Source organism: Anolis sagrei, chromosome 5, assembly GCF_037176765.1.
Source record: "Anolis sagrei isolate rAnoSag1 chromosome 5, rAnoSag1.mat, whole genome shotgun sequence".
NCBI lineage: Eukaryota > Metazoa > Chordata > Lepidosauria > Squamata > Dactyloidae > Anolis > Anolis sagrei.
Window position 1 is genome coordinate 73,401,132 of NC_090025.1, and position 26,961 is coordinate 73,428,092.

The 26,961-nt window shown below is 38.4% G+C and overlaps 1 protein-coding gene across 2 annotated transcripts in view; it reads right to left on the bottom strand.

Annotated features, from left to right (window-relative positions):
• Positions 1 to 26,750, bottom strand: part of CEP135 (centrosomal protein 135) — a 41,919-nt gene extending 15,169 nt beyond the window's left edge. For both annotated transcript variants that reach the window (XM_067468758.1, XM_060778543.2), the window contains exons 1-19: positions 26,616 to 26,750; positions 24,238 to 24,396; positions 21,960 to 22,150; positions 20,886 to 21,053; positions 19,838 to 19,979; positions 17,740 to 17,824; positions 17,257 to 17,385; positions 16,756 to 16,971; positions 14,374 to 14,439; positions 13,610 to 13,760; positions 12,157 to 12,350; positions 10,031 to 10,174; positions 8,773 to 8,916; positions 5,878 to 5,943; positions 5,341 to 5,492; positions 3,746 to 3,861; positions 3,134 to 3,288; positions 1,822 to 1,877; positions 83 to 251 (exon numbers count right to left, since the gene is read on the bottom strand). In XM_067468758.1, the coding sequence (XP_067324859.1) occupies positions 83 to 251; positions 1,822 to 1,877; positions 3,134 to 3,288; positions 3,746 to 3,861; positions 5,341 to 5,492; positions 5,878 to 5,943; positions 8,773 to 8,916; positions 10,031 to 10,174; positions 12,157 to 12,350; positions 13,610 to 13,760; positions 14,374 to 14,439; positions 16,756 to 16,971; positions 17,257 to 17,385; positions 17,740 to 17,824; positions 19,838 to 19,979; positions 20,886 to 21,053; positions 21,960 to 22,150; positions 24,238 to 24,350 (2,457 nt within the window). In that variant the 5' untranslated portion in view covers positions 24,351 to 24,396; positions 26,616 to 26,750. The remainder of the gene's footprint in view (positions 1 to 82; positions 252 to 1,821; positions 1,878 to 3,133; positions 3,289 to 3,745; positions 3,862 to 5,340; positions 5,493 to 5,877; positions 5,944 to 8,772; positions 8,917 to 10,030; positions 10,175 to 12,156; positions 12,351 to 13,609; positions 13,761 to 14,373; positions 14,440 to 16,755; positions 16,972 to 17,256; positions 17,386 to 17,739; positions 17,825 to 19,837; positions 19,980 to 20,885; positions 21,054 to 21,959; positions 22,151 to 24,237; positions 24,397 to 26,615) is intronic.
• Positions 26,751 to 26,961: the final 211 nt, after the last annotated feature.

The following is a 26,961-nucleotide window of genomic DNA, read 5'->3' on the forward strand; positions in this document are numbered from 1 at the left end:
ATTATGGACATTTCAGTTTATGCAAACATTGTTTAAAATATGTACTCTCGAAGGCATGTACCATTAGGAATTATTCTTGTACCTGGTTTTCCCTGGCCATTGTGGCTAGATCATCCTGCAATCTTCTGTTTTCCTTCAGGGCCATCTCTTTAACTGTGCCGATTTCGCTAACCTCAGAGTGGAGACCATCAATCTGGCGGCGGAGACTGGCAAGTTCACGGTCCTTACCACTTAAGACATCCTTTAATTGACTAGCAAATGGGGGATTGGGAAAACCTTAAACAGAATTTATCTTTTACATTATGGTATATATGTTTATAGAATAACCATAATCTAATAATGAAGATCCCTCTGTATCAGCACATTTGGCTTTAAACTGAAAAGTGCTTGCTGTATCGGTAATATTTATCAATGGGCTTTAAATTATAATTATATCTGTCCTGTGAACAGGATGTTTCATGTTTCTTGATTAGGCACAAGAACACTCTCTTCCTTGGAGATCTTTTGGCTCATTTCAGAGTAAAAGCCAGTCCAAGCCATTCCTAAAGCATACTGTAACTCACCCTTTCCTGATTTCTAGTCTTTTTTTTTTTTGCTAAAAGTTTCATCTAACCATCCCCATATAGCATCCATCCCATTGGAGCCACTCTTTCATTAAAGATACTAGTTGACTTGTAGCTGGTTTGTCAATGAATTGCTAAGTGGGGCAAAACACTTGTTGCCAGAAGTGTAGTACGAAGAAGAAAGATGTGAAAGCATTTAAGAATCAGGAAAAAAATATTCATATAGGAAACTGGCATAACTCTGAACTCAATACTGATGGACAATTTAACATATGGATTCTAAATTCAATGCCTATCTGAAAAACGAGCCTTTAATTATTTTTTTTTAAGATTAATGGAAATACTTCAGAATTCACATTTTTATGAGACATGCCCTAACATGGCCATTTCCCCCATGAATAATGTGCTGCACAATGTAAAAATTCAGCAACTGTTCAATTTGTATAATGGAATTAATGGATAAGGTAGTCCATTTCTAAAATGTATTTTCAGAAAAGTGGAAGAGGAGATTGACATTACAGAATTATGTACTGAATGTTCATAGTAATTGTGTAGAACTGCAACCTAGGTGTGTTTTTTTCTTGATAGTGCTTAAAATTACATTTTCTGAAACCAACGCACAACGTAATAGTCGCTAACGTATAATCGTTGCACCTCTCCTTGGGAGTCCAAAATTGGTTTCCTGCCTTTTCTCACTTAATTTTGCATTGGAGCCAGCTGGGGCTGTGGCTCTTCTTGGATGTAAGACAAGTTATTAAAAAACAAACAAATCAAACCAGAACTAGCTGGGGTTCTCCCTTTCTTGCCTCTGCGAAGAGAGGAACCCTAGCCAGCTCTGGTTTGTTTTTTTTTAAAAAAACATTTTTACTGTCTCTCACAGGTAAGACAAAACGGAAACTAATGAACCTAAGACACCTTTTTCTTCACATAATGGTTGCACACAAGCCCTTGTTTCCGGAAAAAAGGCATAAAATGCAACTGTTGTGTAGTGGAATATGGTATTCTTCTAACATGACAATGCTGCCAGAAAGTATGATGGTTATACCTTTCTTTAGCTTCTCTATTATTTTACAATTTTCTTTCAGGTATGTTTATGAGTATTTTGTGAGTTTGATAAATCAATGACTTAAAAGAAATGTTTAATTTCTGATTAACTACAAAAGGCAATAACAAAAAGTTTTTTTTCAAAACTACCTTAGCCACCGCAAGACAGGATTAAAAGCAGTCAAAAAGTAACAACGTTTGCTCAGTTACTTACTCTAAGGTTGTTTCCAACTGACTGAGTGTTTGCCGCAAATTAAGGATAGTTTTCTCCTATAAAAATACAAAATTATTTATGTTGCTGATTTTTCCTGCTGTAATTAAAACTCTATAAAAGCATCAATGAACCAAGTGACAGCACTACTAGATCCAATTTCAAACAATCAACTAAACAACTCTGTAACAAGTATATAGCCATGCTACAAAACCCTACCAGCCACTTATTTTTAGCAATATCTCGATAGTTCAAGATGTTAAAAATAGTGGAAAGTTTCCCAATGGTTGATGATAGTCTTACCATGTGTTATATGCATTCTGTACTTGATAAAACAAAACAAACTCTCTGCAGTTTAATAACTTTTTTTCCATGTTTTATGATAGAATCAATTAGAAAATGACATTTATAACCCAGGAACAAAAATCGTATTACATAATATAATATGAACAAAGAGATGAGACAACCAGCACAGAGAAAACAATGCTCCTTCTCTTATTTAAAGCTATTGCAATATACTTGATTTTCCCCTTTGCCTTGCTTGCTTGAAGCAATTATTATGGTAGGAAAAAGAATTACCACTCTCAGAAAATAACAGAAAAACCTGTAGATCAGACATGGAACTATTTTCCTTCTTCCAACATTTGCCAGCACTCTCATGGCAAGAAAGAAGAAAGGAAAAAGGGAGAAGCAAAAGCTGACATGGTCATGGCACTATCATGATAATCACAACCACCACCATTTGTTATCATAGTTTCTTACATATCTGTAATGAGATCAGGGCTTTGTAAAAGTTTTCCATTCACAACCCCTTCTGGCCCGAGATGTTTAAATTCCATTGAATATATAGGTATAAAAATCAAACATTTATCGAACTGAACCAGCATTTGCAAGGCTTGCTAAACAGGATAATTTTCCTTTTTATGAAGGAAGTATAGCTGAACCTTCTTCTGCTGAGTCCACTGTAAACACTGCTCAATAGACTCTTGTAAATATCTAAAACAGCCACTTAGTGATGTTCAGAAACCTTTTGTTGTTGCCAAATTTTTTGGGATCCCAACATTGAGCTACGGGGACCCATTTGGGCCAGAACTCACAGTTTAAGAGGTAGTGATTTAGATCAAGTATGGATAAATTTAAACAGTGAGTTCAGAACCAATGACAGGTACATTTCTTTTTGTAAGTCTGCTGTAAAATTGGACATTTTTTTTTGTTTTATATTCTACCATTTTTTAAATCCTTGCCTATAATACAGTACAAAATAGTTTTATTATCAAATGCTTCAGGTAATTTATCTCATTCTTTGTATACATACCTTGTTTGCCAAATTGTCATCTAGATAAGCATTTTTTTCTGTCTTTTCATCTATACTTTCCTGTAGGTTGTCCTTCTCTTTATCCAATATATTAATAGTACTTCTAAGTACACGGATAGTCTCTTCTTGCATTGAGATCTTTTTACTGAGCGTATCTGAAAACAACAAAGTGTTTATCACAGGTTGGCTCACTTGCTTCACACATATTGAGCTCTGTCGGAGAAACTATATGGTGTGTCTGTTCATTTTGTAATTCACTGCTCTGGGTCAAATAACTTCTTATTGCCAAATAATTTTACTTCTGGGTTGTTCTGAATTTTCAAAATGCTACCAGTGGTTCTCAACCTGGGGTCCCCAGATGTTTTTGGCCTACAACTCCCAGAAATCCCAGCCAGTTTACCAGCTGTTAGAATTTCTGGAAGTTGAAGGCCAAAAACATCTGGGAAACCCAGGTTGAGAACCACTGTGCTAGACTATCACCCCCTTACTTTCCACAAAAGATTTTGTAAACTATTTTCTGGTTATTTGATGACCATAAACAGCTACAATTTTCCTGGGAATACCTACCAAAAGTGAAGATCAAATGTCCCCAAAATATGAAACAATGCTCACCGACTTTGTCTTCTAGCACTGCAATTTCTTCTTGAGTTGAATGAAAGTCATCTTCTTTAAGAGATAACTGATGCTGTGTCTCGTCTAAGGATTTCTGTATTTGTTCATTTATTACCCTGCAGAATCAATATCCATTTTTGATAGTGTGGGTGGAAGAAATGCAAAATGTAGATTTTGAAATGTGATTCACTTAGAATATGATGATCTCAAAGCAATTCCAATTTTATTCAAAGCATATTAGTTACTAAACTACACAGTGGGCCAAAAATCACAAGGGCATCTGATGTTTTAATAACTTTTTGAAATTGTAAAAATCGTTTTATTTCATGTAAGTATGTGTGTGTGTGTGTGTGTGTATATATATATATATATATTCACTCACACACACACACAGTATATGAGTCCCCTTGGGGATATAGGGTGGAATACAAATAAATTATTATTATTATTATTATTATTATTATTATTACACTATTATCAATTAAAAACAAAAAATGAGTTACTAAATATTGAAACCCTTTTTTAAACTTTTGATCCACCCTATAGTAATACAATACTTTCAGAGCAAGGGTAATTTGTATCTATGCTTTTGAAGGGTACTCATTAGTACTGGATAACTTCCAAAGGCGAGAAGCATGCTTGGTGTGGAATTTTCTTGTTAAGGTGCTGGACAGTAGTCATGGGCCTGGTTACCATTTCATCCATTTATTTCATATCTTTCTTTCATTTGGATGGCACAAAACAGTTCAACTCTCCACTACTTTCGGGCCATGTGGCATGGCCCAGCATTGCTTTATCTCTGAGTCCAGTTGGGCCATCAGAGGAGAAGGGGGCCTGTTCTGGAAGAGGTGCTCGAAAACGAAAATGGGGCCATAGGAATGAAACAAACAGAAACGGATAATGATTCTATAAAAATGCACAAGACTACTGGACCGTCCTTTTCAATTCCTTGTTAGTGCAGTACATCAACTAGAATTGCATATTGTTACTGGACACTATAACATTAAAGAATCACAATCTTATCTCTATGAAATACAGAAAGTGATACAACTTACGGCTTAATTAGACTCAAAGGCATTGCCAGAATCTGTATATTAATTTTTAAAATGAGTGAAGCCATAGATTGAGTATAGAAATGACAAACTTGACAAAATGTATGCAAGGTGCCCTTTCCTTAATACCAATCAGCAGTTCATGATTTCTGGATTAAGAAGCACAATTTTAAATGCAACCAACCAGACATGGATCAGTATCTTTTTTGTAGAATGCAAAGCAAATTTCAAAAATGTGTAAAATGGTGTGAAATAGAAAGATGTGTACAATACTAAGGATCCATTAAAGTAGGGTGGTTTGCGTGTTAGATAAAGACTTTGCGAGATCAGGGTTCGAATCTATGTTTGGTCATGGAAATACATTAGTCACCTTTTCTCAAGTCACAGCCTTCTAGCCTCAGAGGAAGCAATGGCAAACCAGCTCACACAAATATCGCCAATAAAACTCTGTGATAAGTTCACCTGAGAGTCACTATAAGTCAGAAATGACTTGAAGGCACACAACAATATTCAGACTTGAAATAAAAACACAGCTGAACTTACTGAAGTGAGCTTAACTCTGTCTTTAACTGTGAAGTATCTTCGGAGGTTTGGGAAAGCTGGTGAGACTTGACATGTAATTCATCTTCTAAGCTGACTATTTTTTCTTTGAATAATGAAATTGTTGTTACTTGATCAAGGCGTTCTGTTTCCAACTACAGTACAAAGAAGAAATGAGTATTATTTACTTAATCTGCTGAGTATTGTATTTTTCTTGAGGAAATTTAATATGTACATTTTAAAGCTAAACAAAAATCCTACATATAATGTACCAAAACAGATACTAGAAAACCAGAGGGAAAAGCTGCAATCTTAGAGATTGCAGCTTTTAGACATCTTAGAGATCTTAGTTACTCCAGTAGAAAACGTATTACTACTAGTGTATAATGACTATCAACATTTTTTATATCCAATTCATTGTGAAAAAATGAGTAAATATTCCAGTAATGATCCCAATCTCAATAGTCAGTGCATAAACAAAAAAAAAAATGACATTCCACAACTATGCATGCATTAATTATGACATCAGTGAATGCTTACTGTATGTAGAGTATTTTCCAACTCTGATAGTTCCTTTTCTAGTTTTGAGTTTTCTTCTTGCTGGGTCTAATAACATAAATTAAATATTTTAAAATTAAATATAATTAAAATATATCACATATGAATAAGTTAGAGAGTAAGCATGGCAGAGTTATTTGGGTGCTGCACTACGAATCTAGAGAACAAAGTTCAAATCCCTGCTTGCCCATGGAAATTTACTAGTGATGCAGAGGGAGTTATATTTTCTGAGGCTAAAGGAAGGTACTGGGAAACCCCTGCTGAATAAATATCACCAAGAAAACCCCTTCATGGCTTCATTTGGGGGTGTCATAAATCGGAAATAACTTGAAGCCACATAGCAACAAAAAAAACCCTATTTAATCTAATTGAAATATGAAAAGCATATTAACCATTTATAACTATTAACTAAACTAATTTAGCTATTGTATATACTCATGTATAAGATGATCTCATGTATTAGTTGTGGGTAAGTTTTGGGGGAAAATTATGGATTTTGATAGGACCCGATGGCTAAGTTGAGGGTCATTCTTCAGAGAGGGAAAAGCATCAGTTAGGTGTTGTGTGGTTTCTGGGCTGTATGGCCGTGATCTGGCAGTATTTTCTCCTGAAGTTTCTGTGGCTGGCATCTTCAGAGGATCTAATGGTAGTAAGGCAAGTGGAATGTCCAGGATGAGACATTCCACTTGTGGAATACTTGTGGAATGTCCAGGGTAGGAGAAAAGAACCGTTGGCTGTTAAAAATGTGTAAACGGTGCACTTCGCAAGCTGGATTTGTGTGTGTTGAGTGGGATTCATCCATTAGCATGTGAGTAGGATGATTAGGATTCACCCATTAGCATGTGAGTAGGGCATCTGCATGGAAGTAGCCTGGTCTTTGTTCCATTTGAATTGCTTGCTTCCTGGAGACATCCTTTGTCTGGGTGGTGTTTCTGAACACTTTTGTTCATTTTCATGGTTTCTTCCTTTCTGTTGAAATTGTCTACATGCTTGTGGATTTCAATGGCTTTTCTGTGTAGTTTGACATAGTGCTTGTCAGAATGGTCCAGATTTACTGTATTCTGAAATAATATTCTGTACCCAGCTTGGTTTATCATGCGTTCTGCTATTGCTGATTTTTTTTAGTCTGCAGTGCCTTTCGTGTTCTTGGATTTGTGTCTCGGTGCTGCGTTTGGTGGTCCCTATGTAGACTTGTCCACAGCTGAATGGGATGCGGCAGACTCCTGCAGTAGTTAGAGGATTCCTCTTATCCTTTGCTGAACATAGCATTTGTTGAATTTTCTTAGTGGGTCTGTAGAGTGTTTATAGGTTATGTTCCTTCACCAGTTTCCCTATATAGTTAGTGGTTCATTTGATGTATGGTATGTATACCAGCCACAGATGCAGGTGAAATGTCAGGAGAAAATACTGCTAGAACATGACCATACAGCCTAGAAACCACACAATACCCCAGTGACCCTGGCCGGAAAGCCTTTGACAATACACTGAAAAGCGTCAGTGCTACCCCAAGGGATCATTCACCTCTTGACACTGTCATATCCTATATAGGCATTCAGAAGGCCAGAAGTGGCACCATGGCAGAGAGACTAGAGGGGGTGATACTTCTTTTGGGACTGATTTGTGTTACTCTACTCAGGGGTGTTTCTTTTTTCTAAATTATTTACTGTACAATACTTACACTGACCCATGGATAAGTCAAATCCAGGGTTTTTGGGTCATTTTTTCAACAAAAAAAAATCAAAATGTTTACATGTGTCAGAATAACCGTATCAGCCTGGGACTGGCTGCTTCAGTTCTCTGCCATAAAGAAGGGAGAAGGGGTGTGTGTGTAAGAGAGGAAGAGGTTGGGTACAGTTCGGGAAGGTAGTGTAGATAAGACATCTTTTTTGTGAAGGAAACTGAAACTTCAGTTAACAGACTGTGGCCACAGGGGTGGATGGGAGTTGGGGTTGATATATACAGGAGGTCTGAGTGGGAAAACTTTAGATCTGTCTTTTTAGTAGTGTAGAAAGAAGGAATAAACCACTTGTCTCCAGGGTTTTATTGTTATGAACTTGATTTTAACTCCCAAGATCTTCCAGAGTCTGACACATGAGTATATACAGCAAGTAAATTGGCAGAACAGCATGGTTCAGGTAAAATTGGATATACATTCCATCCAACTTGTCTTAAACTATATAGATGTGAGATGCAGCAAAAGTAGGGAATAGCAGAACCTTTGAATAATCAAAATGAGCATATGTACACATTTTCATTTCATCACTAAAACCTCAACATCTTATTGCAGTGAAACCCTCAGATAGTGATATTCATGTATACCTCTTATCCCTTAAATTATACCAGTGGTGTATTAGAAACAAGAGATTAAACAAGAATGTAATTGATGGCACTGCTACTGTTTTACATAAATCAATCTCAAATATGTCACTTGTAAGAGCCGACAAGTGGCATTTGCGAACATTTCTTATAATCTAGACACAGCCACTGAAACCTAGGCTTTGTAATAAGAACTAAAGACAGTTTTCCACCCATTTAGATTATTTCATATGGAGGAACTATTTTATTGGCCTTTTTTGTGTTCATATTTTTTTTCTATGATTTGTTAGAAGTGCTGAAGTGACATACAATTTCGGCATTACTACTACTAAGCAGCAGCAGCAACAAGAGAAATGTTGGTAATGTGATATTAAAAACAACAAACAATGACATATAGCTGATGTAACTGCAACATGTGCCTTAACACTTGGGAAATTGTACAACTGAAGTCATTTGATTAAATGAAACACCCATGAGAAAAGAAAATCTTCTATGGTAAGAAAGCATCCAAAGGTTTTTACAGGATTCAAACAGCGCACAGTCTTTGTAAAAAGAGCTGACCTTTAATTTTTCTTTTAGCCCTTCTTTCTCTGCCACTACTCTTCTGAAATCTGTCATTGCAATGTTTCTTTCTTCTTCTGTATGACTTTGGGTCGCCAAGTAAGTTTTTGTTTCTCTCCGCAGAGAATTTAACTCATCTTGTGACTACAAGTACAAAATTATTATTGTAATAGTGACTATTAAAGAAGCATACACACACACACACACACACACACAATATGGGTTTTTTTCTGTGGAGGGGAGAAAACATAGAAAAAACGGGGTAAAAAAAGAGAGAGAAAAGAGGAAGAATGACCTAATTTTTTCCAGATATGTGAAAACATCTGATTCAGCACTGACTTGGTGCATATATTGAACTTTTGGGCATTCCTCCAAATTCACAGAATGCTAGGCTATTATGGCACAAGCAGGAATTAATGATCATACTACGTATTTTTGTCATTAATATTGAAATCTGAAAAATATACAGAAAGTCTTTACTTTCTGTATCTTGCAGGTACACTGGACGCTCCTGATCCATGTGCTCTGGATCTGCAGATTCAATAACCCACAGATCAAAAATAATAAATAAACTCAAATATTCAATTCTGTGATCCTCCCTTGCTGAGTGTGAAGAAGCTATTGAAGTGGAGCAGGGGAGAGAGCAAAAAGGAGAAAGAGCAGGAAATGGTTGTCAGATTGGAGAGGGGTTCACATGCCAGGATGAGAAAGAACAAAAAGTGGTTGCTGGGAAGGCTGGGGCATATGAGCACAGAAGGAAGAGCAGAAAGCAATTTTAGGGCGAGAAAGAGAGGCTGGAGATCATGTGCATGCAGGTGAGGGAGCAAAAGAAAAGAGAGGGAAGTGGTTGTTGGGGAGCTCAGGGCTTGTGCACACTGTGACAACTACTGCTTTTAGGGTGCACGCAATACTGGTGGGATGGAAGGGATTGGATGAAGGAGAGAGCAAGGAGAAACTAATTGTCAGAGAGGGGAGAAACAGTGGTGACACTTTTAGAAGTGTGAATGGGGGGATGGTTGGTTTGAGTAGCATGCAAACTCCTAAATCAAGACACTTGAGCATCCACATTTTTTGGTATACCTAGTGAGTCCTGAAACCAATACAATACTATATTTTTAAAGCTGTTGCTTCCAGGTTTAACCCCATCTCTGCAACTGCTTTATTCTTGAATATGAATGTGAAAATGAACATAATTTTTAGGACTCAGACGTTCCAATTATCCCATCTGCTGACTGCTAGCAATCACATATTTACTTACCTGTTCATAAAGAATACTTAGTTTGTCCCTTTCTGCAGTTAACAATTTGACATTAGATTGAATTTCAATCATGTGTTTTTCAAATCTATCTAACATTGATTGCAGTTCATCCCGCTCTCTAGTAATTAATCTAAGATTGTCACTCTGTAAAATAAAGACATCAAGAAACAAAAGAAAAGAGGGGAAATTATATTTAACGTCAGATCTATATTTCTATTTACAAAGTACAGCAGAACTGTTACAGCAACACGGATACAACGCATTTTCTCCCAGAAAAGCCCTAAAAATGGTTAAGAAGTTACCAGGTCGCCATTACGCCTTGCAGTACACTTTCTGGAACCCATTACACACAAGGTCAGGGGTGGCAGAATGATTTGCCCCCCCCCCCCCCACACACACATAATTGGTATATTCCAGGAAGTGTGCTGTAAGGCCTAATGGTGGCCTGGTACGTTAACAATTTTAGGGCTTTTCAGAAGGTTTTTTGGAAGGGTGTGGGGGTCATTTCGCATCTCTGGCCTCCCAGAAGGTACGAGATGGGTATGTGAATGGATTTCTGGGTAGTCGTGAGCTACCCAGGGGTCATTTCCCACAGCTCATTAGAACCAGGCCTTTTAGGAAGGCCCGGATCTAATGGGCTATCTAATTAATTTGGAATAAAGCAGGATTTCCCTGCTTTGTCTTGAATTAACCTTTTATTTGAGCCGTCATTGGGACACCATGCATTTTGAACCGGGAGCTCCTGGAATAAAGGTACAGTCTGGATGGGCCCTAAGATGCACAAACTATGTCTTATATCATAACACTATGTAAGCATTTTTTTAAAAAAATTGTTCTTTGTTTGAAAGTGTTATTTCCTGTTTAATTGTGTGGTGCTTACTTTGAAAACATTTGTTATACTCCAGAAACTTCATTTTTGTGGCTGCCACAAACTATGCTGAATTGGTTGAGACTCGATGAAATATTCATTGAAAAACTATAGCAAAAATGTGCTGCAGAATATCCTGCAAAAACAAAGTTTCTGCAGTTTAATAAACTTTTTCCATATTTTTATGGTAGAACCAATTAGGAAATGGCATTTATAATTCAGGGACAAAAATAATGTTACATAGTGTAATCAGCCTGAAGTCGCTTTCGGGACAGGGCAATAAAGCAGCAATAGGAAAGATTACCAGGCCAATTAGACTTGACATGGATGACTAGGACGGTTGTAAATGGTGTATTTTAATATTTTGATAAATGATTTTAATGTTTATGTATGTATATAAGAATTTGTGTCCTGGCATTGATTGTTTGCCATATATATGCTATGCTCTGCCCTGAGTCCCCTTCAGGGTGAGAAGGGAGGAATATAAATGTTTTAGATAAATAAATAGTAAATAAGTCAAGCCACTTCAGTCAGGAAGCACTACAACTAGGATATTGCCATATAGTCCATTATCTTGCACATAAACAACAGTGGAAGTTGGATGTTGGTGATGGGTGATTCAATAAGTATTTTCCAACAACAGTTTTGTAAATGTCTCCTTTAAAGTTGCTGGAATCCTGTCCTGCTATTGCAAGGCACTGAACACTTCCTTTCATGAGGCCAACAGGAAATTGAAAGTTACCTGGGAAAGCCAAAAGCTTAAACACTGTTCCCATCCTAAATTTTTCCGTGTCACCTTTGATCGAACACCAACATTTAGGAAACACTGTATTCAGAAGTGGTGCTGGGAGATCAAAAGACAACCTGGCTAAATGACACTACCTAGAAGAATCCACCACCTTGTGCAACTATGGAGCAGAACAAACAACTCAGCATCTGTATACTTGCACACAATGCCCTGCCTCATGCACGGAGGAAGAATTGTTTAAAGCTACAGACAGTGAGGTCGCTGTAGCCCGATTTTGGTCTAAAACTATTTAGCCGCGTTCCTCTCTGGCCTTGACATGACCAATCCCACTCTGGCCTCTCTAATGAGCTGGAAAAGGAAAGGAAGCATGACTCAAATGGACAAGAATCAGCCCTTAGTAGGGTAGTAACGCTAATGGTCATTTATCTTGTGAAATGAGTTAATGCTGAAGCATTGTTGGACATTTCAAGGGCAGTAAATAAGTACCATATTTAACAAAAAAAGAAATACCTTTTCTGGAGATTTGCGTAATGGGCTAGATTTTCTTTTAAATATTTTTCGGAGACACTCTAGTTCTTGCTTATAATAGTCCCTGTCTTCTTCTATGGTCTTTATAAATGCATCTAGGCGAGAAGGTGCCTTGTCTCCAAGCGCTATGCCACCTTCTAATCTCATCCTCTCTATTTCTGTGACAAGCTCCCGATCTGTAAGAAAATGGAATCAACAACTATGAGCAACAACATCCCTTATCAAGAGCTGCCCACATTTAAAGCATTAACAAATTTACAGTTGACAATATAAAAGGTCACTACTCTTTGCAAACTTTCGATTTTCATTCACAATTTTCCACAAGGATGAGAATAACTTCAAATGTGTGACAAATCTGAAAGTTGGTTTTCACATATGAGCTCAATACACTTGTCAGGACACTCAACATTTTATTTAACCAATGTCTTTTTTGCCAACCAAAAGGATACCACATTATATAATATACCTATCAAAACTTGCCTAGCCACGATACTCAAAAAAGTGTAAAACAACTACAACTCCACTTTTATTTATTTCACTTGGAATAGTTGTTCTGTTCTTTACTGAATTACAAGATTTGCTACTGAGCAGTGATAAAGGTTATAAAGAAGAGAAGGGCACCTCTAATTATATCTTTTTCATTCCTCAACAGAGTTATATAATGGAACTAGAATAGTCTTTAAAACTGAACAAGTTTGACTTTAGCTCAAAGCCTCATGGAATAAGACAGAATTAATGCATGTGTTAATCAAGCTTTGCTTTACTTTTTTTCAATCTGATGCCCAAAGGATCTTGTGAATTATTACTCCCAATTAATTATTCAATTTCTGCCCCTTAGAGCAGAATACTTGCATGGATGAAGCAAATCCTAAGAAAATAAGTTATGCTCAATTTAGCTTTTGTTACATAGGATGCAACTGCCAAATACAGCTCCGGGTTCTCATTTTAACACAAATAAATGGGAAAAGGCAACTGTGAGAACCAGAGTAGGCCATCTATGTGTACTGAGATAAAAGAATGAACAAGCAATTTTCACATTTTCAGAACAAACCTGAAAATAATCTTGTTCATAACTTGGGGACTGCCTATATAAACAAAAGGTACACAAATAGACAAGTAGCACTGCACTTAAAACTGAATGTGTCAAGACATATTGCACTTCTAAGAATGCTATGTTCCGATATACTGACAGGTATCTCTCTTTGAAGTTTTATTATGGACATACATTATATAAGCCTTTTATGAAGACATGTGTTATATAAGCCTTATTGCTTGGGTCTCCCTTTGAAGCATCCAACTACAGATAAAGGAGGTTCAAGAATGGATTCAAAGATCAAGTTATCTAATAATGAACAATTCAGCAATTCAGTAACGTTCTGTCACTTTTCTCCTTGCATTTTCTAAGATTTTAAGATGAAGTTCCTTAAACGCTTACCTATAATTTCAAGATTCTCAACTTTCTTGGTCAGCCTTTGGTTCTCTGTTTGAGCCTGGTTTAACAAAAACTCAAGATTTTGTTTTTCATCTGTTTTGCCAATTAGTTCTTCTGTGAGTCTCTCTTTTTCTCTGCGAGATGAAGTTAATTCCTGAAAATAAATTAATATTTAAAAAATCTAAAATTATTCATATAAAACCTAATATTTGATTCTATTCTATTTTAACTAAGTGATACTTATGTGGACAATGTAGCTAAATTCCAGACATTTTTCAGACAAGATAAAATAGAGAAGAATATTTGTCAAGTGGCAAGTTGCTTATAGTAACAGACTACTTAATTGTCTGCCTAAAATTCTATTTCTATCCCTTGTTGAAATTGTGGGACTTGAAATCATTAAAATTGTTTCCTTTCTACAATTACTGGCAAACAATGACTTTCAAACATACTATTTGTTTTAAGCAAAAATATTAGTGATTGACCATTTTAAATCCACATTGCAGCAAAAATCTAGCCCTAGCAGCACAACTTTGAAAGAAATCTGAGTTCTGAAAGAAATAAAATCCTGTACTTGTCATATTTCTGCATTAAATTTCAGTTGAGATGTAAATGAAAAAACTCACTAGCTTCAAAATGCTATCATATTTTTGCTTTCTTGAATTATTAACAATTGTCTTTTATGAGGCACATTTATAGCAGAATTAAAGATGAAAATGCATTTACTTAGGAAAACTAAATTTAATTGCAGCAGTAATATTACTTACTGACTTAAGTCTTGCTATAGTTTCTTCACGATCCTGGATTTCACTGGATTTTTTCTTAATCTCTTCCTAAAAATCATGAGTAATAAACATTTTTTTAAAGTTGAAGATTTTTATAAAAACACCATTTTTTCCTCTGTTACATTTTCAAATGCCTTCCTTTTTAAACACATGGAAGATGAAAGGTTAATAAATGTAAGCTTTCCTACAAGCTTGGGTACTTGGCGTTGCCCAGGTGATTTGAAAAAGTCAATTTTAATAGTACAAAATGCGTAAGATTGTGGGTGAACTACGACTCACATCACGTCAGGTTGATCCCAAAAAACTCCATCAGTACTTAAAGTTTGTTATGTTTTGCAGGTTTTCTCTAGATGCATCATCAGTGAGGTTCAGTGTGCTCTTTGGGTTTAGGGTAAACTACAACTCCCACTATAGGTTGAGTTAGGGATGAGGGTTCTGTGTGCCAAGTTTAGTCCAGGTCTACCATCAGTGGAGGTGGGGGTGTCACTGGTTGTGGGTGAACTACAGCTCCCACAAAAGGTCAATTCCTCCAAACCCTTCCAGTAATCAAATTTCGGAATATCACATGTGCCAAGTTTGGTCCAGATCCATCGGTGTTTGGGTTCCCAGTGCTCTCTGGGTGCAGGTGAACTACAACTCCCGCAAATAAAAGTGAATTTCCCCCCAAAGATATCCAGTATTTTTTGCTGGTCATGGGGGCTCTGTGTACCAAGTTTGGTCCAATTCCATCTTTGGTGGAATTCTGAGTGTTCATTAATTGCAGGTGAACTATACATCCCAGGTCCTGCAACTCCTATAAATCGTGAATTCTCTCCAAACTTCTCTAGTATGTTCAGTTGCTGATCAATTCCTCTGTTTCTGTGTGCCATAGAAAAGAATAGGAAAGGGTTAAGGGAGAGACAGTGGGTAGGGTCATGCAAATTCCACACCAATGGAGAGAGTCAGAACACTGGGATGTGCATGGTGGAGGAAACATAAAATGTAGGATGAATTTGTTCCGATATGAAAGCCTTCACTAGGGTAGTGGGCAGTATGGTGTTTGTAGAGGACACTGGTAGGGCTCTTGTACATGTTCATGGAACTCGCTATAATCTGCTATGTCATTGGAGGGGGGGCCATTGTTGTCTCTTGAGTAGTGGGAGCTATAGCTGTTTGTAGAGGCAGGAGCTTGTCTCTGTAAGTGGACACCTCACCCCCCCCCTACACACACATACATAATTTCAATTTTATTATGTGTATAGATTACTTACAATTTTCACTCACATAAACAGGTGTAATGAAAAAAGTTATTTAAGTTCACATGTGTTGTAAGTAAACTTTGATAGGGAAAGCATAAGAGATTGAACTGTGAATATGAAATTGTTAAAATGTAGTCCATTATTGAATTCACTCACCTCACGTAAAACACTGATAGGCCTGAAATAAGTGGTAGCCCCAATTAAAATATACCTATTCAATGAATAGTCAAATGCTGTGTCAGCTCTTATGTAAATGCTATTGATTCAATGGGCATATTGTAATTGGGACAACCAACAGGACAGGCCTTCATCTCTGCCTCGAACTCTAATACAGGATAATCTGACATACCAAACAAGGGATTACAACAAAGCAATATATGTAAAGTGCTTTAAATATCTGAAAACACAAAGTACTCTTATTTCTACGAAAAGCAGCTCATGAGCTTGTGCAATTATATAAAGGGATTACTGCCATTTCAGCTTCAAACTCATGTGGGCCAGATCTCATCAGAGAAAAGGAAACGCTTTCACTTTAGTGTCCAGAAGCATTAGAATCAATAGGCATCCGCCCATTTATTCAACAGATTAGGGACCACATTGCTCCCTCAAAATCACTGAAATACAGAACCCAAGCAGCATTTCAACGATTTTCATCCCCCAATGGTGTTCTTGTACCTAGTGCTGAACAACATAAACACTAGGTTGTTGTAAGTTTTTCAGGCTGTATGGCCATGTTCTAGAAGCATTCTCTCCTGACATTTCGCCTGCATCTATGGCAGGCATCCTCAAAATATAAATACAATATTGTAAATAATGTACAATTCCACCCTTCTCTAAGATCTCACACCACATGGAACTCCTAATAAAATAGGAGGGCCAGAAAGGAGCACAAAGCCACTGCAACCAGAAAACAGTGTGAAGTTGAAGCAACCAAAGAAATCCAGTCTGTTATGCGTAGACATTGACATAGAAGCTTATCATCAATTCTTCAAGCAAAGCACTTTTTCTGCACAACATTTTGAGATACTTAAAATATAATCTATCTGCGATAGATTGTGCTCCGGAGACTTAGCATAGGGGATAGAACATAGTGTTGATGTTCTACCAAGTTGCAGAATTTCCTTACCTTAGCTTCTCCAATTTCCTTATCTGCTGTCTGGAGTACCATTTCTTTGTGCCTTTCCAATTCTTGAGCCAAATGATCTATTTCACTCAGTTCTTGGCACAGTTCATCATTTTTATTACTTAAATCCACCACCTCACTCGTCACATTTTGCCTACTGTCCAAAAGCTCTTGTATGCGTGTTTCAAGCTCTTTATTTGTTTGCTGTAGAAATTCTACCTGAAATGCATTTATACCATAAAAAACAATACAAATGAACAAACCAGTATGAGCACTATTACAGCTAAACAAAGATGTGTGAGACTATTCACTTTTTAAAACAAGCTTATCAAGACTTGTACAGAAAAATTGACAATGAAAGCCGGAACTATGCACTAAAATAAAGAACTGCCTTGTATACATATGATTCGGAGTTCTGGCACTTCACAAAAACTTTACTTGGGGCTGAGGAATATCTCAGAAGTTTCTGATTGGACAAACTGATAAGAGTTACCAGAGTCTTACCTGTAAGTTTAAGTGAGCAATAATTTTTTCATTGCTTCTGCTTTTGGCTTCCAGAGATATGACATCATGAGAGCGCCCACCATCGAGGGCAAGTACTAAACGCTCAATCTCACTATCGCGGAGTTCAACCTGTGAAAACGAAATCACTATCCTTTTGAAAATTCATTAATGCAGGGTAATGATATTTTTTTTAATATCAACCGGACTTTGACAAGTCATTTCCCTCACTTCTGAGAGTTTCAAATTTTCTAAAAATAGTGCTTGGCCCCTTACAAGGTGGGTATATATGGTAATTACACCAAATCTTGCAACCCTCTCCTTTGTTACTTGAAGTATTGTAGACCAAATCAGTATTGCCTTCTTCCAACATAAACACAAAATCCTGAGTTTTCTTTGATACACACCTTCAATAATTCAAGAAAAACTATAGGATATCTTGCATTTTATAGATTTTAAAAAACAAAACCCTGAAACTTAATTTACCTGCTTGCTGTAATTTTTCATTCCACGTTCAGCAATCTCTACTTTTTCATGCAGGTCAGCAAGTTCCAACTGTAGCTCATGAATTCTGAAATATTTATTGGAACATAGTTTCATTAAAGAATTCTTTCCTCAAGAAAATGTATTCCCCAATACAGTCTTCACATTATTTGTTTCATGGTTACTCATCTTCTTTCCTTCACCACTCAAGATAGGTCACAAAGCAGCCAATTATTTTCATACATTTAGAGTAAAAGTGGGCAGGTGTGCTCCTTGCCATGTTTTTGAACTGTAATCCCTTTATAGCCAGGGCTAATGGGATTTACAGCCCAAAAACACTGTCCACTTGTGATTTAAAGAAATATGGCAAGTTCAGAGACCATGTTGATAAAATAAAATTATTAAGTTCTATCTGGGATGTTTTATGGGTGCTAGTTCCTTACTCTGTTGTGCAGAAACACTTATTTATTTATTTATTTCAAACATTTATATCCTGTCCTTCTCAATGCCCAAAGGGGGACTCAGGGTGGTTTACAATTGGCAATCATTACAGCACAGCAATAAACATAAACATAAACAGGTCAACAACAGTAAAAATACATTAAAGCACATTAAAATTAACATAAACAGGTCAACAACAGCAAAAATACATTAAAACACATTAAAATTAACATAAACAGGTCAACAACAGTAAAAATACATTAAACCACATTAAAAATAATTCCCCTTAAAATATTAACACAACCAAGTCTGATGGTTTATGGCTTCAATTTCTTAAAAAAAAATATAATTCCACAAAGGACTACCACCTTACCTGCTTCATAGTAAATCTGCTACAAAATAGGAGCTTTTTTGTTGAGTTCCAGGGCCAGATGGCAAAAACAGAAGAACGGCCTGCCTCAGGGGAATGTGCTTGCTCCATCAATGTTTAACATTTACACAAACGACAAGCTAATGCCATAAGGAACAGAGAATTTCATCCATGCTGATGATCGTGCCATTACCGCTCAAGCAGGGAGCTTTGAAATGGTTGAACAGAAGCTCTCCAAAGCTTTAGATGCTCTTACTGCCTATTACAGGGAAAAACCAGCTGATTCCTAATCCATCTAAAATGCAGATGTGTGCTTTTCATCATAAGAGCAGACAAGCATCTCAAATTCTGAGGATTACCTGGGAAGGAATCCCACTGGAGCATTGCAGCACACCAAAATACTCGGGAGTTACGCTGCACCGTGCTCTGACTAACAAGAAGCACTGCTTGAATATCAAGCAAAAAGTGGGTGCTAGAAATAACATTGTAAGAAAGCTGACTGGCACAACCTGGGGCTCACAATCAGACACAGTGACGCTTTGCTACTCTGCTGCTGAGTACAAATGCCCAGTGTGGAATACATCTCACCACGTTAAAACAGTGGATATGGCTCTTAATGAGACATGTTGCATTATCATGGGATGTCTATTCCTAACACCGCCGGAGAAATTCTACCGTTTAGCCGGTATTGCACCACCTGCTATCCGCTGGGATGAAGCAGCATGTAATGAAAGGACCAAGGCATTGACATCAACGGCTCAACCTCTGTTCGGATAGCAGTCAACAAGCCTGATATCCGAACAGGATACATCTCAAAAAGCGAGAGTCCAAAAGGGGCAGGTGAAAACCCGGAACCTCAAACAGTGGCTGATACCAGATGAAACACTCCCTCCTGGGCACACAGAAAACTGGGTGACTTGGAAGGCGCTGAACAGACTGCGCTCTGGCATCACGAGATGCAGAGCCAACCTTAAGAAATGGGGCTACAAAGTAGAGTCCACGACATGCGATTGTGGAGAATAGCAAACCACAGACCACCTACTACAATGCAACTTGAGCACTGCCACATGCACAATGGAGGACCTTTTCACAGCGACACCAGAGGCACTCCAAGTGGCCAGCTTCTGGTTAAAGAACATTTAGCATTAAGTCAAGTTTTTAACTTTTTTTGTGTTTTAAAATATATTATATATATAACTGTAACTTGCTTCTGACATGATAAATAAATAAATAAATAAATTTCTTAAAGTACTATCAGTATTGCCACATTTTAAGAGACATATCAATTACCTGTTGTCAGCCACTTGAAGAAGATCTGCTATGTATGGATCATCGGGTTGTGGAACAGGATAAGCACCAATTCCAGAAGGAGGTGCTGGTTGATCTATCTGCATACGTTGACGCCTAAATGGAATATTTCTTTTCCTACCTCCTAAAAAAGAAAAACGGTTCAAATTCTGATAGAATACTCACATATATACATACATTAGAGAACAAATCCCACTGAATGAAATGGCAAAAAAATTGAATAATTTTAATTTGCTGATTGAATTTATTTATTGTGTCAGGAGCAAACCAATAGTACAACTGTGATGTATTTGAGAAAACACAAAGTCTAAAAACTTGGCATTATATTAAATGTCCTTTGACCAGTAGCTGGCCATTTGGAGTGCCTCTGGTGTTGCTATATGGGGGACATGAGAGAAGCCTTCCCGCAACACATCCAGGCATCCCTGTCTACATCTTTGTAGACGGCTGGTTCTCTCACTCCAGAAGCAACTTGCAACACATTTTTTGTTCCTGGCTTATAAATGTCATTTCCTAAGTGGTTCTGTCATAAGGCATGGCAAAGGTTTATTAAACTACAAAAACTTTGTTTTTACAGGACATTCTGCAGTACATTTCGCTCTAATTTTTCAATCAATATAGAATCTCATAGAATCTCAACCACTTCAACATTGTTTGTGGCAGCCAAAAAAACAAAGTTTCTGGAGTATAACAACTACTTTCAAAGTGCTACACAATTAAACAGGAAATAACACTTTCAAACTAGGAACAGAAACATTACTTAAGCCCAAATGGCAAATGTTATAAAGACTGATTTTTTTATATTACTGCAGATGGGCCATGTACAGCTTATGAAAAAGAAGCACACTATATTACCTTAGATTTCTCGCATCTGTACATTAGCACCAGTATCCTAGTATCAGTATGTGAGGACATGGGCCAAACAGGATCAAGCCCTATTAAAATCACATATTTATGCACCACTAATTAGGTGTAAAATTACATCACAACAAGCAGAATGAAATAATGTGCTCGTAATTTGGTACTGGACCTGGTGTCTGAACTACTGCTTGGAGATTTTTTTCTTGGAGCTGTTGGATCTTGTCAGTCTTGGCTTTGTTTTCCTTCTCCAATGATCGAATTTTATGTACATACTGATTATTCAGAAATTTCATATCTGCATTCTCATGGTCCACTCTCCTCAGTGTAGCTTTCAAATCTTCAAAGGGGTGGGGGGAGGGGGGGAGAACAATAACATTCCAGAGTGTACTTTACTTCTCTCTTAATTACACCATGCTATACACAAGGACCTCTTCAAACAATGTCTTTTTATCTGCAAGGGCAATCATATACAATCTGCAACTCCCAGTACAAAACCTTACTGGAACACTCAAACAACGACTATGTCAGACTACACAGGGAAACCACTGAAATCCAGAAGTATGTGGAGAATTTCAATAAAAAGGAGGAAACCATGAAAATGAACAAAATCTGACTACCAGTTTTAAAAAACTCTAAAATCAACACTCAAAATAACATGACAAAAATAATAAAAAAGAAACCATCTGGGCCAGCTAACACCTCCCAACAAAGGATCCCCCAGGCAGGAAGCAGCCAAGCCTTGGAGCTGCAGGATATTCAATGCTAATCAAAGTGATCAATTGCAACATTCACACTCTCCTCAAACAGAAAGTTCTTTCTCTCACCCTGGATATTCCAGACATATAAACCTTACTTGCCTTGCTTCTGACAAACATCTAAAGATGCCTGCCATAGATGTGGGTGAAACGTCAGGAGAGAATGCTTCTGGAACATGGCCATACAGGCCGGAAAACTCACAGCAACCCATTAACAATCCACTTTATATTTTTGACACACATGTGTAAAGCACTGAGCCTGGATATTCACTTCCCAATAGTAAATGACTCTGAAGCGCAGCAAAGTGAAATGCTGCCTCCTGCCATTCTTTTGATATTGGAAGGCAGCAAAGTGGGGGGGGGGGGGGGGGCACTCCTGTGTTTCTATTGGGCTCTGAAGGCCTATATTCTATAACTTGTGGAGACAACTACAAATGTTGCCAGTTAAAATATGTGGCCCACAAAGAAACTATAAACTTTCATCTTACCTTTGACTCGTTGATCCAATTGCTCTTTCAGTTTCAACACTTCTAAATGTAATTCATTATTTTCACGAGTGAGCCTAGCATTTTCTTCTCGATAAGGTTCCAAAACAACATCAAAGTTGCTGTACTCTTTTTCAATTTTTCCAGCTGATAGCTTTGTACTCCGGAGACTCTCGGTTGTGTGAAGAAGATCACTGAAACCAAATGAACAATAAACTGACAAATTTCAGCAATGTACGTTATAACAGCAAAAGCAACCATTTCCTAGAAATGCCCTTTTTAGCTACACCACCCAGAACAGATGTCCACAGAATGTGGGTTGGCATACTACTTCATCATAATTGGCAGTTGATACGGAGCTCTCTGCTTTCTCAAGTCCTCTATGTATTGTTACAGAATAAAAGTGAGACAACTGCTGTATCTCTTTTTTTTTTTTTTGAAATGATTTTTATTAAGTTTTTTCACAATCCACACAAGGAAAGAGGGGGAACAAAAAACAAGAAGATAGAACAGTAGGAAAGGGAAAGGTACACACACAAAAAAAAACAAAAACCCACCATATCTAACTAACATCTAATACATACAGTACAACTACTCAAACTATTCTAAAATGACTTCCATTCCAACCTCAGGATCTTTTCAAGATATTTCTTCACCTTAATATCTATTCTCATCCCATTGTTTTTTCAGCTTTCTTTTCATAATCATATATCAGGGACCAATCTGTCCTCCTCAAAACTCTTCCTTCATTTCTTCTCAACAAAAAAGTTAGTTCGTCCATGTCTCTTATTTCTTTAATTTTCTTCCACCAGTCTTCAATACTCGGAACCTCACCATTCTTCCAGTATTTGGCAAAAACCATCCTAGCCGCCGTTGTGCAATAAGTAAATAATTTATCTTCATTCTCATCCAGTTTACAGTCATCATCTGTAAATCCCAGAAGATAATATTCAGGTTTCTTCTTAAAGCTTTTCTTTAATATTTTTTGTAACTCCTCATGAATAATAGACCAGAACTTTGTTGTTTCTTTACATGTCCACCACATGTGGTAAAAAGTGCCTACTTGCTCACTACATTTCCAGCACTTATCTGATACATTTTGATACATATGGCTCAGTCTACTCGGAGTCAAATACCACCTGTAAAACATTTTATACCAATTTTCTTTTAAGTCCATAGCATATGTATATTTCAATTTTTTATTCCATATCCTTTCCCATTCCCCAAAGTGGATGGGCCTTCTTATATTTTCCGCCCATTTAATCATAGAGGTTTTCACCTGTTCTGTTTCTGTCATCCACTGGAGCAATTTATTATATAATATTGTAACCGTTTTCCTTTGTGTTTTTAGTATTCTATCCCATGTATTCTCGTTCCAGTCAAAACCTGTTTTTTGATCTTGTTTAAAATAGTCTTTAATTTGTAGATAGTTTAACCAAGTTATATTGCTAAATAAAGTCTTTAATTGTTCAAATGATTTCATCTCTGTTGTCCCCTTCACCAATATATCCTTGTATCTTGGCCATGTCCTCCATCCTAGTAGTCTTCTTTGATGCGCCTCCATTGCTGAAATCCATAGTGGTGTTGTTTTGTAAAAAAAAGCTTTATACCTCATCCATGAGGGACAACTGCTGTATCTCAAAGCACATTCGAACTGGTTGAAAAGTCCCAATATTGCTCCTGTTCTTTCGATTTTAAACTGAATTAAAATAAACCGTCCTAGAGAGATGGTATAAAAAAGTCACTGATCATAATGGGAGCTGACAGAAAACATTCTGGGATGAACAAAACACGTACCATCTCCAAAATAAAACCAGAAATTACTGGAACAAAATCTGTGACTTTCTGGTCTTTATAATGAGTCTGGATTAATCGCTATCTAGCTTGTAAGGAAGATGAAACAGCCTAGGAATATTTTACTTGTCATGGATAGGAAAGGAAGAGGATCGGACATCTTGCTGAGCTTGCACCAAAACCCAAATGCAAAATGCCTATATTCAGAAATGTATTGTGCAGAAACCAAGGAATTGTTCTGCTCTGGTGAGTACTTTTATTTATACAAGTGACCATGCAGTTTGACACCACTTTAACTGCCACGGAAATTGTAATATTTTTACAAGATCTTTGGTTCTGTTTGCCAAAAGTTCTGGTGCCTTACCATACTACCACTTTCATCAGTCCACAGCACTGAGTTATGACAATTACAGTGGTGTAAACTGCATTAATTCTATAATACCGATACATCCCGCGTACTTTTTATTATATCATTTTGTTTCAATACCTGAAAAGCTTTTCCACCAATGGGAGGCTTTCTATTCCCAGAGGCTGTCGATATCCCAGCTGATCCAAATGCTTCCTGAGATTAACAAACTTTCTCTCTGCAGCCGTAGTCATTGTGAAGATATTTGTAGCAGAGATATTTGGGGTTAACAATCAGAATCTGCAAGTAATTTGAAAAATGTGCACATTACACGAGCATGAGGGCTGAGTAGGGACACTCATTTAAGATAAGGTATAGATCAATATGACATGTCTTCCAGTTTTGTTATGGAGATATTTCCTTGCATTGATGCCACCACCCCTTTTAGATCATGCTGCTGGTACTTCCTTATTAGTGTTTGAAGTATGACCCTTCTGAATACGCTTCCCTTCTTGACTGTAAGAACTGTTCAGCTGTGGAATTCTCTACATCAGAGTGTGATGAAAGCTCCTTCATTGGAGGCTTTTAAACAGAGGCTGGATGGCCATCTGTCAGGGACACTGATTGTGCTTTTCCTGCATAGCAAGGGATTGGACTAGATGGCCATGTGGCCTCTTCCAACTCTGCTGGCCAGACTTCAAACGCCTACTTGGCTATGGGAACCCACTGGGTGACTTTGGTAAATCACACTCTCTCAGGGCTCCTGGTGTGAGAGAATTGGCCATCTGCAGGGGACGGCGAGATGATTTTTGATGTTTTTATCATCCTTGTGGGAGGCTTCTCTCATGTCCCCGCATGAGGAGCTGGAGCTGATAGAGGGAGCTCATCCGCCTCTCCCCGGATTCGAATCTGTGACCTATCAGTCTTCAGTCCTGCCGGCACAGGAGTTTAACCCATTGCGCCACCAGGGGGGCTCCATATATATATATATATATATATATATATATATATATATGATACTGATATTGTACTGTGCTAATAGGAGCCACCGGTGGCGCAGTGAGTTAAAGCACTGAGCTGCTGAGCTTGTTGATCGAAAAGTCGCAGGTTTGATTCCGGGGAGCGGCGTGAGCTTCCGTTGTCAGCCCTAGCTTCTGCCAACCTAGCAGTTCGAAAACATGCAAATGTGAATAGATCAATAGGTACCGCTCCGGCGGGAAGGTAACGGCGCTCCATGCAGTCATGCCGGCCACATGACCTTGGAGGTGTCTATGGACAACGCCGGCTCTTCGGCTTAGAAATGGAGATGAGCACCACACCCCAGAGTCAGACATGACTGGACTTAATGTCAGGGGACTACCTTTACCTTTACCTACTATGCTAATAATATAATATGTTGTATGTTTATATGTTTTGTAAGCCGCTCTGAGTCCCCTTCAGGGAGAGAAGGGTGGCTGGTTTTGACCTACAAAACCCTGTACAGTTCCAGTCCAGTGTATCTGTCCGAACGTATCTCCCTCTACGTCCCACCTCGGAGTCTGAGATCATCTGGGGAGGCCCTGCTATCAACCCCACCACTGTCACAAGTGAGGTTGGTGGGGACGAGGAGCAGGGCTTTCTCAGTGGTGGCCCCTCACCTGTGGAACTCACTCCCGGGGGAAATCAGGGCATCATCATCCCTCCTTGCCTTTAGGAGAAGGGTGAAGACTTGGTTATGGGACCAGGCCTTTGGGCACTCCGGCAACTAAATCAGACAACCAGGCGAGTAAGACTGGATTGATGAAGTGGAACGTAAAACTAGATCTATGAGTAGCGAACGCTGACCATGTAAGAGGAGAAATTGGGTTTGTATTTGGTTTTATTGATTTCATTGATTTCATGGTTCTAATGCATAATTGTTGTTAACTGTGTATTGATGTAATTTTGTGTATGATTGTTTTTATGATGCAGGCATCAAATTGTGCCTTTGCTTTTGTAAGCCGCCCTGAGTCCCCTTCGGGGTGAGAAGGGAGGGGTAAAAGAACCCCAAATAAATAAATAAATAAATATAAATGTCGCAAATAAATAAATAAAGCAGATAATGTGGGGTTATTTTCAGCTGTGTGGGTGGGGCCTCAGAGGAAGGGAAGTGCAAGCCTCTTTTGAAGAAATTCTGCCTGGGAAACTCCATGATAAGGTTGCCATAAGTAGGAAACCACTTGGAAGCACACAATAACATTCCTTTCGACACTGAAGGGAGGTAAAGCTGTTGTCTGCCCTGGCTGAAAGGCTACAGGGATTTCCTGGCGGTGATTAGTAAGGATAGGAAGCGGTGAAGCCTCAAGGGAAGGCCCTCCACCTCAGCGCGCTCTGGTAGCAGCCTGGGGGCCTTTCGAAGAGGGGCTCCCACTCCAAGTGACGTCACCGCCCTCTCGTCATCCGCGTCGCCATGGAAACGGGCCTTCGCGGCCTCCAATCTCGGCCGCGCTCTCTTTCAGGCCAGGCACGCTGACAGCCCCACTGAATCTTTTCCCACTCACCAGCTCCGGGAGGCCATCTACTCCACACCACCGGGTGCTGCTTCCCTCTCCCTCCGCCGAAAGAAAGAGCGGACGGGCCTAGCAAGCCGTTTGAAAATGGCGCGCGGAGCGTCGGCAACTTCCGCCCCAAGGTCGCCCCGGCAACCGTCGCAAGCGTCGCGCGCCTCACCCGCCGCCCCACAGCGGCCCCTGGCGGGCATCAGGGAGAATGACGCACACGCAACTGCAGTTGTCGATGTCCTTTACTACTCCCGCCCCTCCAGACCGCAGGAGCCAATCAGGCCGATTGTAGGACAGCTCGCGCTTCCGGATTGGTCTACTGCAGCAAGTGAATGGGAATGAATGG